Raw genomic sequence first — 15,829 nt, 5'->3', positions numbered from 1 at the left:
TAGGTTGTGTCATCAAATTAATCAATATTTTAAACTTATTAAGCTTCTATAAATGTTAATAATAAATAATTATGAAAATTTTTATATTTAGTTTAATATAAAATGTTTCTGTGTTTTTTTTAATTTATAAATATCAATTTTTGTGATATTTGAAAATCATACAATAAAAACAAGCAAAAAAAAAAAAAAAAAAAAAAACTAAACCTTTGGGCTTAAATAATCGGTAGAGGCCGCGCGAACGCAGCCCTGAGAAACAAATTATGACGTAAATTCAACCACATGGGCTGATCTTAAATAAGCACCCTTTCTAAGTGCAATGAAAGTCACTGACTTAGGCCATGGACCTTCTTGATCGCCCAAAAACCCCGTCCAGGTAAGTAAGTGTTTCAGTAGCCAGGTCCATCTTTTTATATGACGGTGGATTAAAAATCAATTATTATATCTCCCGATGTGGCTTCTTATTTCTCACACCGCCATCATGAGATTTGAGGAGAGAGTAACGAAGACAAACACTATTATCATCATATTTAGATGATAACAACTTGTTTCATTTGTCTTCTCTTAAGAAGTAATGTGTGTTTGTTATTGTTAAAATCTAGAAGAAGAAGAAGTGTAAACTGAAATTGTATTATTAAAAGTTATTATTCAAACATTATATGTCTCCCTTATATAGGAATTCAATACTAACTAATTAACCAAACTAACTAATTAGTTACTAACTAATTAACGGTTTAATAAACCGTTAGTTATTATTTTTACATTCTCCCCTCAAGGAGAAACGTAGTAGAAACAAAGTTTCACCTTGACAAAACAAGTCGATGAAACATTAAGCTACGATCATGCGGTCATCGTCTTCAACAAGCCTAATTCAGCAAACTTCAATTTTTTTTAGCTATCCAATTTAGACAGCCGAGCAAACCCAATTCAGGAAACTCCATTTTTTTAGCTACCCAACATAGACAGCCGAGCAAACCCAATTCAGGAAGCTCTATTTCTTTTTCCAGCTACCCAACATAGACAGCCGAGCAAGCTCAATTTAGCAAGCTCTATTTTTTCCGAACTACCCAATATAGATAGCTCAATCTTCGTTAGTCCAATCCACAACAATCAGTATGAATTGTCTTTTCTTTATTAGCCACCATCTTTCAACCTTTGCAGCTTTCGTTTTTTTTAAAGAAAGCCAATTTAGCATTTCTTTTGGTATTGACGAATCGTATCGACAAATCTCCTTTATTTCAGCATTTATAAGAGAATCATCCTCAACAGTTTCAACTTGATTTCCATCGTCATCAGTCTATAATATTGAACTTCCAAAATCTGCATTCATTGCAGGGATGTTGCATCTACTGGATCATGGACCATCCCCTTGGCAACTAGAACACGTCATTGAATCACCTGATTTTAATCCTTTTCCTTTGCACTTTATTCAGAGAATTGAAACCCTTTTTTCTCCATATCATAGGCAGATATAGTGTCAACCTGGCCTTAGGTCCACTGTATTCATATCTTTAATTTTATTTTGCACCGCATCATTATCTTCTTCCTCCTCTGATTTCTTCTTATTCTTCTTCTAGATGATTTTGAACCGTAGTTGTTGCTTGGATGGATACCATCTCATTAACTGCCTGCATTATTTGACCATGGAATTCCAGAAACTTATCGAAACATGCCGCCGGTGATTCCACTTTAGCCGATTTACTTAAATTGGAAAACAACTTTAGCGATCAGACTAAATTGTCGGTGGCGGAGGCGTATCTTAGGACTTGAAGTGTAGATCTTTGAGCTGTTTCTCTTTGTTGCACAACTTCCTTCCCGAGAATACTCAGTTTTCCAGGTAAATTCATGTTACAACTACTGATATCTTGAGGAATTGATGGAGCCAATGGTTCAACTACCGATCTTGATTTCATTGGAGAAGGGCTAGAGACTTTCCTTTCTGTTGTTGTTGTTGTTGTTGGGTTGAATGTGTTTCTGGTATTCTCGATTCGTTGTTTCTTGGAAATTTCAATATAGACGGCGTGATGCAGCTTTTTCTAACCAAACCAGGACTTTCCACAATTTTCGACAAAATCCCACCGCCTTCAGACGATCTAGATGCAGTCAAGCTTCTTTCTTTGCGTCCTCTCAATAATGGAGACATCGGAAATATACTCTTCTTCACCGGTGTACACTGATCAAAATCAAGAGGAACAGGTTTCATCACCAATGGAGACGAAATTGAACAAGAATGTTCCCATAAACTTCTTTTCGAACCAAATGGTTTCTTTAAATGACTCATAATCTTCGTTTCACCTTTTTCTCTCAAACCCATTAATGGTTCAGGAGTCCCTATAAAAGGGTGTCTTCCCGGAATTGGTTTTGCACCTTTCACAACTGGAACAGGGGAACCAGGATCCAGTTGATCAACGTAAATGAACTGACCCAGTTGAATCTTATTGCTAAGAACTAGGTCATCTTGTTCAAACGGAAGACTAACATAGATCGAATGGGATGAATCCGATACCTTGACGTAAAACCCATGTTTTGGCAAAAGATTCTTTTCGTCAAGATCGGCTGGTACGATATCCTTCACTTGTAAAAGCGAGATCCGGTGTTCGATCATCGGTTTTAAGCCGGAATTCAACCCGTTAAGGAGTTTCATTATCACACCAGTAATGCTAAGAACTGGATTCGCAACGGTCATTGTTCTTTCTTCTTCTTCAGCCATTCAAAAACCTCCCGCGCACACTAATAATGTCTTTCTTCTTGAGATAAATAGACAAGAACCAACTGCAATTTTTGAATAGAGTGATTTCACTTTCTTGGCCTTCAAATAAACAGTAACAAAGTAGTCTTTTCTTCAATATTAATAGAATATAGAATAAAACCCTCTGTCAATGGCTCCTCCGGCCACGACAGAGGTTGCGGAAAACTCTCCAAGATCTTTAACCTTGAAGCTCTGATACCATGTTAAAATCTTGAAGAAGAAGTGTAAACTGAAATTGTATTATTAAAAGTTATTATTCAAACATTACATGTCTCCCTTATATAGGAATTCAATACTAACTAATTAACCAAACTAACTAATCAATTACTAACTAATTAACAGTTTAATAAACCGTTACAGTTAAATAAATTCAGCGATTCTGATTTTAAGTTCAGTTTTTGCGTTATTACCTGAGAATGAAATTAAGAATAGTTCTAATGTAAAAGTTCTTTGAATTTGCAGTCAACTAGATTGTTGTTGGATAATAAACTTATAGTAGGATTGTTTGATGTCGATTCTTATAGAGAATTGATTCCCCCAGAATGATGAAACTTCCGGAAAAAACTGAAGTGATTCAAAAGAGGTTTAAGGTTTTGTGCAATTGAGAAAACAATAAAATAATGAAATGTTAGATTTTAGGAGGTTCAAACCACAATAACAATGCATATATCCACTATGGTCTTTCATTCTATAGAATCCAATGGTTCAAGTAATTATACCTTACAATGTTAATGGGATTTCTGAATGAGTGAAAATATGATGCAATTGTGTGGTTTATGAATTTGTTTTACTAGTAAATTTGTGTTTGCAGAATCTCAACTCTGTAAATTACTTTTCTTACTCTCAAATCCTAAATGGAATAGAGAAGGAAAGAGAAAAGAAAAGGGAAACAAAAGCCCAATGTAGTAGACATGCACCCTAGAACTAGTGAAGTATCTATTTAAAATATACTGCAATTATCAGGTTATAAAACTAAATTTTAGTTGACAAAATTTGAAACTATTTGAAGTATTCATGCCTTTTGTGAATACTGTCATCACAAAAGGAACCCTTTTCTTAGCTTGGAAGGTAGAAGCAATTGAGAGTTAGTCATAAAGCTTGTAGTTATGGATTGTGTCTCATATAGGACATGAGTTACTTCAAATGCTCACAATGCATGCAATTAACTGTCACATATCTTTGGACCTATAAGAAAGGCTGATAAGATGAGTACTGGACCATTTCTTGGTGAGGCGCATAGAAAATTACAGTCGGTTTATTAGCGTTGGTAAAGTTACATATCAAGTTCCTAGTTTGAATTTTCGCTTACAAGTTCTTGTTGTTGTTTATAAGAATTAAAAGTACAACACGTCGAAGGGGCTGCTTGCATATCAAATGGTTCCAAGGAACTTCAAATTTGTACTTAATTATGGGTGAATAGATTAAAGGCTCCTTGTCATAAACCTTTTATTTATAATCTTTCAGATATCGTTGTGACAAATTCTGCCAAATTTCCAAAGCTTATACACTTAATAGGCTCACTTGAAGAACTCTCCAGAAACCGAACTCAACTAGAGATAAACTTTTGAATCTAGAATTGTGTTTTGCTGCAAATTGTGTAAGAATGCAACTTAGTGATCTAATATTGTGTTACTTACTCATCTGCCTTAAATTTTCTCAATAAGAGATTGAGTTTGTTTGAATAGGTTTTAATGGAACCAATTATATTTATTTTTCTATCATTTTTTTCTTATTGGAATAATATAGATATTTGTTAAGGTTTTTGTTTTCCGGGTATTTTTTTTATTTTTATAATTTGTTTAGAGAAGCATATTATAATTGGTAGATTAAGTAATAAAAAACTGTAATATATAACTAAAGTTGTTATTAGCAACAGATAAAAGGGATAGCAAAAATAATTATAATTTATTTTTACAAGCACAACAAATTAAAGGTTAGAGAAAACATAAAACTCTATAACAACAAAAGTTAAGATTTTTTAAACCAATTCCTACTAATGACTTAAATAGTTTTGATAAATTTAATTGTTTATACAAAGATTGTTGCGACATTAAAATATTGTATTTAAAATAAGATGAAGATTAGGTAGGTAGGTGGTGTGGGTTTTATGTGAATTGTGAGAGTTTATTTAATACATCATTCATCCTAATTTGTTTTTGACCAAATTATGAATTAGGGCAAGAAGAAGATGAAATAATGAATTTGGTAAAGAGTGATGGCCGCACAAAAATCACAATTATATATTTTAAATTGTATATCGACATGTTTATGTTGGGGTTTAGTTAGTCAAATTGTATTATTTGAAGTTGTGTGTTTAAATTGAATTTACTAATTGGTTGTCTATGGTAAGAGTATTCCCAAAAGAGAAGTCTATAAGAAAAAGATTTTTTTACTCTTTAGTTTGTTTAGTGAGTATATACAAAACAACAAAGAATTAATTGTTTGTTCAATAAGCATTATTTGAGATCTTTCATGTGGTTTTTATATATATATATATATATATATATATATATATATATATATATATATATATATATATATATATATATATATATATATATATATATATATATATATATATATATATATATATATATATATATATATATATATATATATATATATATATATATATATTACGCTTATTACATAATACGCGTAATATGCTTATTACATAATACGCGTAATATGTAATACGCTGCGGTAAAGGGCAAGACAAATATTTCGCAGATCGAAAATGTCATTTTTGTATAGTTTATTAAGCGTGGGTCATTTTTAAAATTTGACCAATTATCAAAATTCTTTCGTCAAATTTTCTATCTCTTGATTTCGATTAAAGCTGAAATACTAAAAAAAACATAAAAATAATAATATTAAATGATAATTTCTCATAACTCATAAAATATACAAACTCATTATTATATTACTTCTAATCTAAATTGATTGAATAAAGAATAAATAGAAAATTACATTGATATAATTTTGTAATAATTTCCAGAATTAATATTTTTAATGATCCTCTGTTATATTTTAGAAGATTGAGTAAAAATTATTTAATTTCCTTTAAATGTAACAACATATTAAATTGTTATGAAAATTATTGTGTTTAATTTAATATATAAATTAAACATAAAAATGTATTGTTCAATAATAAGTAAAACTAATAAATTTTAGAAATATTTTAACATTATTAGAATATTAGATTTGCAGGAGGTTCAACCCACAATAACAATGCATATATCCACCTTGGTCTTTCATTCTATAGAATCCAATGGTTCAAGTAACTCTACCTTACAATGTTCATGGGATTTCTAAATGAGTGAAAATATGATGCAATTGTATGGTTTCTGTTTGCAGAATCTCAACTCTTTAAATTACTTTTCTTACTCTCAAATCCTGAATGGAATAGAGAAGGAAAGGGAAAAGAAAAGAGAGACAAAAGCCCAATGTAGTAGACATACACCCTGGAACTGGTGATGTATCTATTTGACAGATACTGCAATTGAGAGTTGGTCTTAAAACTTTCAGTTATGGATTGTGTCTCATGGAGGGCATGAGGAGTTCCTTAAAATGCCCACAATGCATGCAATGAACTGTCACATATCTATGGACTTGTAAGAAAGGCTGATAAGTAAGTTTTTCTTTTTTATTAGCTTTGGTAAAGTTACATAACAAGTTCTTTGTTTGAATTTTCAGTAAATTTTGCTTTACATCAGTTCTTACAAGTTCTTGCTGTTGTTCATAAGAATTTAAATTACAACACCCCCAAGGGAATTCTCACATATCAAATGGTTCCAAGGAACTTCAAATTTGTACTTGCCATAAAACTTTTAACATTTTCTTTCTAATCTTCCAGATATTGTGGTGACAAATTCTGTCAAGTTTCCAAAGCTTATATACACTAAGATAATGCATAAATTTATAGGCTTACTTGAAGAACTCTCCAGAAACCAAACTCAACTAGAGATAAATTTGTGAAACTAGAATCGTGTTTTGCTATAAATTGATTGTTTGAGCATCTTAGTGATCTAATATTGTAACAGTTACTCATCTAATTTAAAGCTTCCTCAAGAACAGATTGTGGTGTGTTTGAAGGGATTTTATTGGAATCAATTAGACTTATTCTTAGATCATTTTTTTCACATATATATATTTAGTACTTTCGTTCGTTTTTTCTTCCTATTTTTTGTTTTTTTTAATAATTTTTTTTAAAGAAACATATTGTAATTATCAGATTAAGAGATAAAAAAAACTGTAATATGTAATTACATATTATTAGCAATAGATAAAGTGAAAGAAAAAATAATTGTAATTTTTTTAAAAAGTAAAACAGATTATAAGTTGGAGAAAACATAAAAACCCTGTAACAATAAAATTTAGGATTTTTCAAATCAATCCATACTAAGAGTTAATTGATTTTGATAAATTTAGTTGCTTTTAAAAAGATTGTTGTCATGTTAAACTATTTAGGTGGTGTGGAATTCCTTTTTCAATTCATATTTGGAGTATTTGAGTCTCTCTTTCTTATTTCTTATTGAAGGCACCATTCATCATTTTTTATTTATTTAACTTTATCCAATTATGAATTAGGATAAGAAGACAATAAAATTAAAGACCCAAATTAATTGGGTAAAAAGTGAATGCTCTCAAAGAGCTGTACAATACAAAAATCGCAATTACAAAGTAGTCTATGATAGAGTTTAGTTATTTCAATTGTATTATTAGAGGTTGGGTATTTAAACTGAACTTATATGTACAGTTTACAGACTACTTTGTAATTGTTTTTCTATGGAATGAGTGATTGCCTGGAATCTGTTACAGAAAAATATAAAAAGACCTTTATATACACATTTTACTCAGTGAGCATGTACAAAACATTCAAAACTTCATTATTTTGAAAAGAAAAAAATAAATTAAGAGGAGTGTTCCCTTTAAATACTTTAAACACACTACTCTCTAAGTACTACTTGTCAAAGAAAAACATTATGAATTCTTATAGATTGCCTCAGTTGGTGTGTACAAAAAGAGTTATATGGACAAGTAAAATTCAAATACAATAATCTGCCCATGTAACTGTTAGAAGGTGAAGTTAGAAGGTGAAGGATAGTGAATGTAACGACCTACTTAGGCTTATTCCTAAGTAAGCTTATTTCAGAAGGGGTGAGGATACTCGATGAAATCATTTGTATTAAGTTTCATGATCGGATTGATTTGCATTAGTGAAAGGTGGTAGTTAACCGTAGGTTTAATACCGGTATGGCCGGGCAGTACACACGCAACAGCGGGTAGTTGGTGGATTGGGCTCACTGTGTATGGTCTTCTAAAATCATATCCCGACATCGTATTGTCCTCTAGCTGGCGTTTAGAGAAAGGTTTATGACAAGGGATAGGATCAACAGGTTTATGACCATTCCATGTACGATATGTATTCTTTGTTCGAGTTGTGAAAAATCAGTCACCCATATCCTTGGTGAATTTCTATATACTAATGTGCTTTGGAAGAAATTTGCTAATAATTTCGGATTTTGTAACTTTCCCGAGGACCGAATTTATATTAAAGGGGTTGTGTTAAGGAAGACTAAAGGATACATGTACTTGCTAATGTATTCAAATGTTTATATGGAGCAATTGTGTATCAAATCTGGGCGGAAGAAAATTCTAGATTTTTTTCAAGGGCAAGGAGTGAATAGCAAGTCTGGAATGATATCATCTTTGATGGCCTAGCTTTAATTCATACATGAAGACTTCGTGGATGCTTTACTTTTGAATCCAATCACGATCTTTCCCTTGCCTTTCATCTCTATAACATCGACTAATTGGGATTTATGTCAATAATGGAATATCATATTCGAGAAAGTCACAAATACTCAATAGTGTAAGGAGAAATAAAGAAAGATAGATGTTTTCTAGATTCATTTTTGTTGTAATATTGTTGCTATAATGTTTATTTCATAATTATGTTGTTATGTTTGATTCAAAATTGGGAAAAAAAAATATGTTTGTCTTAATTAAAACTCTTGTACTCACTCTCCTTTTTTAGTTTTATTAATTAAATGACTATAAGCATTTCCCAAAACAAAACAAAAACTTATTGATTTTGCTTTTTTTACTAAATTTATCATTATTAAAAAAAAAACAAAAAATTGTAAGAGCATGCTTTTATTGCATTTTACACTTTAGTGCAGCTTTACTATAGGATTTAGGTTATTTATTTTAGTAATGTTCATCAAACAAATTATTATGTGCTTCAGTACTACTTTGGTTTTTATTAAAAAAAAAAAATTATACATAATGACATTTAGAAATACTCATTATATAACTTGTAGGTCATGCTAGCATCCTCTATTTTTTTTAAAAAAACTTATTCACATATTATGCATCTCACAAATAATCAGATTCTAATGTATTGTATTATGTCTAGAATTATGAGTAATAATATACCACTGTTGATTTTTTAGAGTTTTTGAAAGACTATTGTAAAATAGAATTTTGATATTGTGATTTGAAAAACAAATTATAATTTTATTCATATTAAGAATTGTTTCTTCGTGTTTGGTGAAAGGGAATTAGAATTGGAATTGAAATTGAAGGGGTCAATTCCAATTCTGATATTTATTTAAAAACTTAAATATAGGAATTGGATTTAGAATTTAAATTTCGATAGAATTATAAACAATGTATTTATATTACCTTTTGAATTTTGGTCAAATTAGGTAAGATTTCAATTTTGAATCCTACTCATTTTCCACATAACCCATTTTCCTTCACTTCTCTCTCTCTTCCCCATTTTTCCTTCACCTCCCTCCCTCTCTCCCCATTTTTCAGACGTATCATTTTTCCCCAATCTTCTTTCTCTTCTCTTCTGTAAAATCTCTCACTGGCGGCGACGATCTCTCACTAGTTTCAACATCAGGTACATTCCATATATCTCTTCAACACCCATTGAAAACACTTTCTATTTTTTTTCTGGATGCGTTTATATATTCATTTTGTTGAGTTTTATTCAATTAAAAATATTATCATTTCGTCAATACACAAATCATATGAAAATTTGAAGTGGAACCTGAATTGAGGATATGAACATGCAAATGGATCAGCAGTCAGCGAAAGATGCTGAACAAAAAAGAACTGATAGGATTTCGATCAGACCTCCAAGGCGAGCTGCTAATTGCTGTAAATCTAATCTTCTCGGAAAATTTTCTTACTTATATACAGATTCAAATATTTATTCAAATATTTATTTAGAAACTAATGAGATATTCAAATATTTATTTAGAAACTAATGAGAGCATTTGTTTACTTTTTCTTGATGAAATTATGCTACATTTTTCACGACGGAGTTCTATTTTGTTTGAGTCCGGGTAAACTAAAGTAACTAAGAAAAATATATTTGATCCTAATGATAGGATCCTGGTATTTTGCAATAGGGTTTTAGTGGTGTCATATATTTGTGAAGTAGCAGTAGACCCTTTGTTTTATGTGATGGTTTATGATTATCAATAAAGATTATCGTTATTTATGGGGCATATGTTCAGAAGATTAGATTATTTAGAATATGATACGTGTTGTTAGATAAACATGTTTGTTAGTATCTAGTAAGATTATGGCTATTTATTAATATTTGAATCAGTGTAGGATTAGGAGTCGTATGAGGATTATTAGTATTTAATATTTTTTATTAATTGAACTGAATAAGGGAATTCTCCTAATAAAAGCAATCTACACATGTGTTTTGAATAACTTTTTTTCTCAAGCACTGTAAATGCATTCATCACTTAAAATGGATAGCTTTTTGTACTTCTTTTTTTCTATTTTGTTTGGTGTTATGACTTGACTGAAATTTGATCACTTAATTCATCTAGTAGAACTAGAAACAAGTGTAAATTTTAAAGAATATAACTATACTTGAATGCTTACCTGTATTAATGTTTAATATTTATTTAAGCCTTGTTTGATCTTGGGTTTTTGAATAACCTTGTTTGATGTAGATTATAGAAAATCGGGTTAATTGAAGTTAAAATCAAATTGAGGGTAAGTTGGTTGATGATTTGAAACATTAGATAGATTAACACATCCACAATACTTTTTGGTCGTCAGATTATAATTGTGTATTGGTCGCCATTAATTGTAATTGTGAATGAAAACATCATAGGATACATATAAACCTTATTTAATTTATTTATTTTGAAGAACGTGGTATCTTATTATTAATGGTTGATAACAATTTAGTACAAGTAAAAAGAAGAAGATTAATTCTTGATGTGATAACTCAAACTACTATTGCAATTGTGGATTGGTTACAAGAACAACTTATACCAAGATTTCCACGGTATGATACTGAGAAAATAATGCATTAAGAAAATATAGTTTAAAAATTATATGGAGAAAAAGACAAGACTTGTTTTGACTTATTATGATTCACAAAATACAGTTTCACTATTTTTTGTGAATTGTTGCGTGAAAAGGGTTTACACGATAGTAGCAATGTGACTGTTGAAGAATCTGTAGTCATGTTCTTACTTGTACTAAGACATGGAGTAAAACTTAGGGTACTTTGAGGTATCTATATTCGTTCATTAAAGACAATTAATAGGCGCTTTCATGAAGTATTATGCTTGGTTCTTAGTTTAAGTAAAAATATTTTATAAGATTACCTAATCAAGTTGAGAATGTTGATGAGAACGTTATAAATGGAGGTGGTTCAAGATTAGTACCAATATTAAGTTTGACATATATTTATAGATTATTTTAGAAATTATATAATTTGATTTTAAAATTTTTAGGATTGCCTTGGAGCTTTGGATGGAACACATGTTGAAATGACTATTCTACTTAAAAATCAAGGTAGATATCAAAATAAGAAACAACAGATAACAACTGATGTTTTGGGAGTATGTGATAAAAAGAGTTTGAAATATCTTTATGTTCTTCCTGGATGGGAAGGTTCATCATCAGATTCAAAAGTTTTATGAAATGCATTAGTGAGAGAAAGGGATCAACTTTTTGTGCCTACTGGTATTGTTTAATAAATTTTATTTATATTAGTAGCATTAAGAAGATACTAATAAATTTGAATTTTATTTAGGAAATTATTATTTAGTTGATGTTGGATATGCAAATACTTCAGGATTTTTAGCTCCTTATCGTTCTACTCGTTATCACCTAAATGAATGGTCGAGTAATGGCAATCGTCCTTCTAACTATAAGGAATTACTTAACCTACGACACTCTTTAGCAAGAAATTCAGTAGAGAGAACATTTGGATTGCTGAAAAAACGATGGGCAATACTTCGTCAACCATCATTTTTTTTGTACTAATACACAGGTGAATTTTTATAACATAATTATAAAATTGGTCATATTATTTTCTTGACATAGATACACAAATATTTGTCTCAATAATTAATTTACTTGAATGACAAGTTCATATTATTAATGTTTGTTGTGATCTTCGTAACTACATTCATGAAATTGCAAGAGAATTGGATTATCCTTTGGTTCATTAGACTGATTGTAATTTGGCACAACAATCAAATGAAGTATTTGATGTGGACTATGAAGATGTCATAACAAATGTACAAGGTGGTAGTCAATGGACAAATTTTAGGAATAATATGACAAGGGAGATGTATAGCCAATATCAAGTTAGGAGTGGTATAAATTAGTTACATGTTTTTAGTGATTTAATATCTATTTAAACCGTTTTAGTTTATGTTAAGAGAGTATAGTTGTGGTGACGTGTATCTTCTTTTATCGATATAAAATCTTTGTTTGTGTCTTTCCAATCAATCTTATACTTTCACTCTCTATTTTAAAAAGATAAAAAGAATGAAGACTAAATCGTATCTCAAATGGACATAAATGATGGATAATGTGCTAACAAATGTATTTCTTGAGCAACATAATTTAAGAAATTATTCTCCTAACGGATGGAAATCTGTTGCATATGCTGTTGCGGTTAGTGCATTACATAATCAATGTAATTGTTGAGATGTCTTGAATTGATGATGTAAGGAAAGAGAATATTGAACAAAAGGAAAGTATATCTTTTTGGTGTGTAATCTTGATTTAAGGAAATAATATTAACACAAAAGAAAATATGATCTTTTGTTATGGTAATATAACTAGGAAAGTATTGTGATAATATTTTGGAGATTATTTGCCAAAATATTGTGTTGACCTAGTTGAAGACTATTTAAAGGTGCAGTCAAGCACTTCAGAAAGTTGAAGTCTTTGCTTTGAGAGCATCGTTTTCAGTCCCAGTTCTATATCTGTTAGGGTTTCAAGGGGCTGAGTTTTATATAAACTCATGTCATAACCCTAGTCAGTACTTTTGTAATCTATGTTCTGATCTACTAATAAGATTATCTCTTTCTGGTGGACGTAGCCAAGTTTTATCTTGGTGAACCACATTAAAATCTGTGTTGTTCTTTATTGATTACGTCATCTACGTGTTCCGTTACAACAAACTGGTATCAGAGCTTCAGGTTATTCGATTGTTTGTTTTTTCAATTGAGATGGCAGTAGTAAGAATCAAGACGACAAGTTCAGGAAGAGAAGGTAATGTGGCAAATCAAGATGCGAGCTTTGGGGGTTGCTGAAGTTGACATCAGGAGTAGAAATAACCATTGATATTGTCATTCCGAAGGAGAAGATAATGTGGAAGATCAAGATACGTGCTCTACTAAAACGACAAGGCTTATGGTGTTGCTGAAGTTATTGGTAGGAGAAGAACAACCGTTGAGATTGTCAATCTAGAGGAGAAGATAATGTGGCAGATGAAGATGTGGACTTCACTAAAACAATAAGGCTTTTGGGGGTCGCTGAAGTTCTCAACAGGAGCAAAAACAACCGTTGTGATTGTCATTCTGGTGGAGAAGGTAATATGGAAGATCAAGATGTGGGCTCTACTACAACGACATGGCTTATGGGCTTACTGAAGTTATAGGTAGAAGCAGGACAACAATTGATATTGTCATTCTAGAAGAGAATATAATATGGAAGATCAAGATGCGGGCTCTACAAAAACGATAGGGCTTATATGGGGTTGCTGAAGTTATCGGTAAAAGAAGAACAACCGTTGAGATTTCCATTCTGGAGGAGGTGAATACATCAGAACCATTCACATACGAAGAAACTATATTCGATTTTGAAGTTGAACAATGATTTATAGCAATGGAAGTATTCAAGTCAAGGTGGAGATTTACTGAGTCGACTTGAATATTTGGGTTAACAAAGGAGTTTTTAAGTTGTCTTGGAGACAACTCTAAATCTAAAAGAGAGATGCAATAGATCATTTAGGTCACCACTAGCATTGACTAATGCATCCAGGCCATCTCTGACATTGACTAATGCATCTCGGCCATCTCTGGCATTGACTAATGCATCCGGGTCATCTCTGACATTGACTAATGCATCTCGATTATCTCTAGCATTGACTAATGCATCTGGGTCATCTCTAGCATTGACTAATGCATCTGGGCCATCTCGGGCATTGACTAATGCATCTAGGCCATCTCTAGCATTGACTAATGCATTTGGGCCATCTCTTGCATTGACTAATGCATCTAGGCCATCTCTAGCATTGACTAATGCATTTAGGCCATCTCTAACATTGATTAATGCATCTGAACCATCTCTAGTATTGACTAATGCATTTTGGGCCATCTCTGACATTGACTAATGCATTTGGGCTATTTTTAGTATTGACTAATGCATCTGGGCCATCTATAACATTGACTAATGAATCTGGGCCATCTCTAGCATTAACTAATGCATCTGGGCCATCTCTGGCATTTACTAATGCATCTGGGCCATCTCTAGCATTGGCTAATGCATCTAGGTCATCTCTGGCATTAACTAATGCATCTGGGCCATCTCTAGAATTGACTAATGTATTTGGGTCATCTCTGACATTGACTAATGCATCTGGGCCATCTCTGGCATTGACTAATGCATATGAGCCACATCTGACATTGACTAATGTATTTGGGCCATCTCTGACATTAACTAATGCAGCTGGGCCATATCTGACATTGACTAATGTATTTGGGTCATCTCTGACATTGACTAATGCATCTGTGCCACATCTGACATTGACTAATGTATTTGGGCCATCTCTAGTATTGATAAATATATCTAGGCCATCTTTGGTATTGACAAATACATTTGGGGTCACATTTAACATTGATTAATGTGTCTGTGCTATTATGGTTTGCAACAATGAGAGTATTCAAGTCAAGGTGGAGATTTGTTGAGTAAACTTGAATATTAGGGTTACTGTTGGGTCAAAATTATTTTGACCATGTGTTGAAAGAGTTTGACTATTGAAATTTTGATGATGAAATGATGAATGGATTATATATACGTTTAATTGTTTTTGATGCAGGTGTATTGAAATCAGATTTCATTAGACTTGGTTCTAATGAGGTTCATTAGACCGATTTGGTATTAGATGCATGATATTAACAATAGTAGCAATGTGACTGTTGAAGAATCTGTAGTCATGTTCTTACTTGTACTAAGACATGGAGTAAAACTTAGGGTACTTTGAGGTATCTATATTCGTTCATTAAAGACAATTAATAGGCGCTTTCATGAAGTATTATGCTTGGTTCTTAGTTTAAGTAAAAATATTTTATAAGATTACCTAATCAAGTTGAGAATGTTGATGAGAACGTTATAAATGGAGGTGGTTCAAGATTAGTACCAATATTAAGTTTGACATATATTTATAGATTATTTTAGAAATTATATAATTTGATTTTAAAATTTTTAGGATTGCCTTGGAGCTTTGGATGGAACACATGTTGAAATGACTATTCTACTTAAAAATCAAGGTAGATATCAAAATAAGAAACAACAGATAACAACTGATGTTTTGGGAGTATGTGATAAAAAGAGTTTGAAATATCTTTATGTTCTTCCTGGATGGGAAGGTTCATCATCAGATTCAAAAGTTTTATGAAATGCATTAGTGAGAGAAAGGGATCATCTCTAGCATTGACTAATGCATCTGGGCCATCTCGGGCATTGACTAATGCATCTAGGCCATCTCTAGCATTGACTAATGCATTTGGGCCA

At 31.4% G+C, this 15,829-nt stretch overlaps 1 protein-coding gene and 1 non-coding gene across 2 annotated transcripts; both read right to left on the bottom strand.

Moving 5' to 3' along the window:
* Window positions 1-223: 223 nt before the first annotated feature.
* LOC124922989 lies at window positions 224-381 on the bottom strand. Its single transcript, XR_007098032.1, has one exon. It is a non-coding gene; the product is annotated as a U1 spliceosomal RNA (small nuclear RNA).
* Window positions 382-1,906: 1,525 nt separating this feature from the next.
* LOC124943077 lies at window positions 1,907-2,707 on the bottom strand. The gene has a single exon (XM_047483642.1). It carries the CDS (start codon window positions 2,705-2,707, stop codon window positions 1,907-1,909), a length of 801 nt encoding a protein of 266 aa, XP_047339598.1.
* Window positions 2,708-15,829: the final 13,122 nt, after the last annotated feature.

Source organism: Impatiens glandulifera, chromosome 1, assembly GCF_907164915.1.
Source record: "Impatiens glandulifera chromosome 1, dImpGla2.1, whole genome shotgun sequence".
Taxonomy (NCBI): domain Eukaryota; kingdom Viridiplantae; phylum Streptophyta; class Magnoliopsida; order Ericales; family Balsaminaceae; genus Impatiens; species Impatiens glandulifera.
Note: the sequence above shows the minus strand (reverse complement) of the source record. Positions and strands in the feature narration are given on the sequence as shown.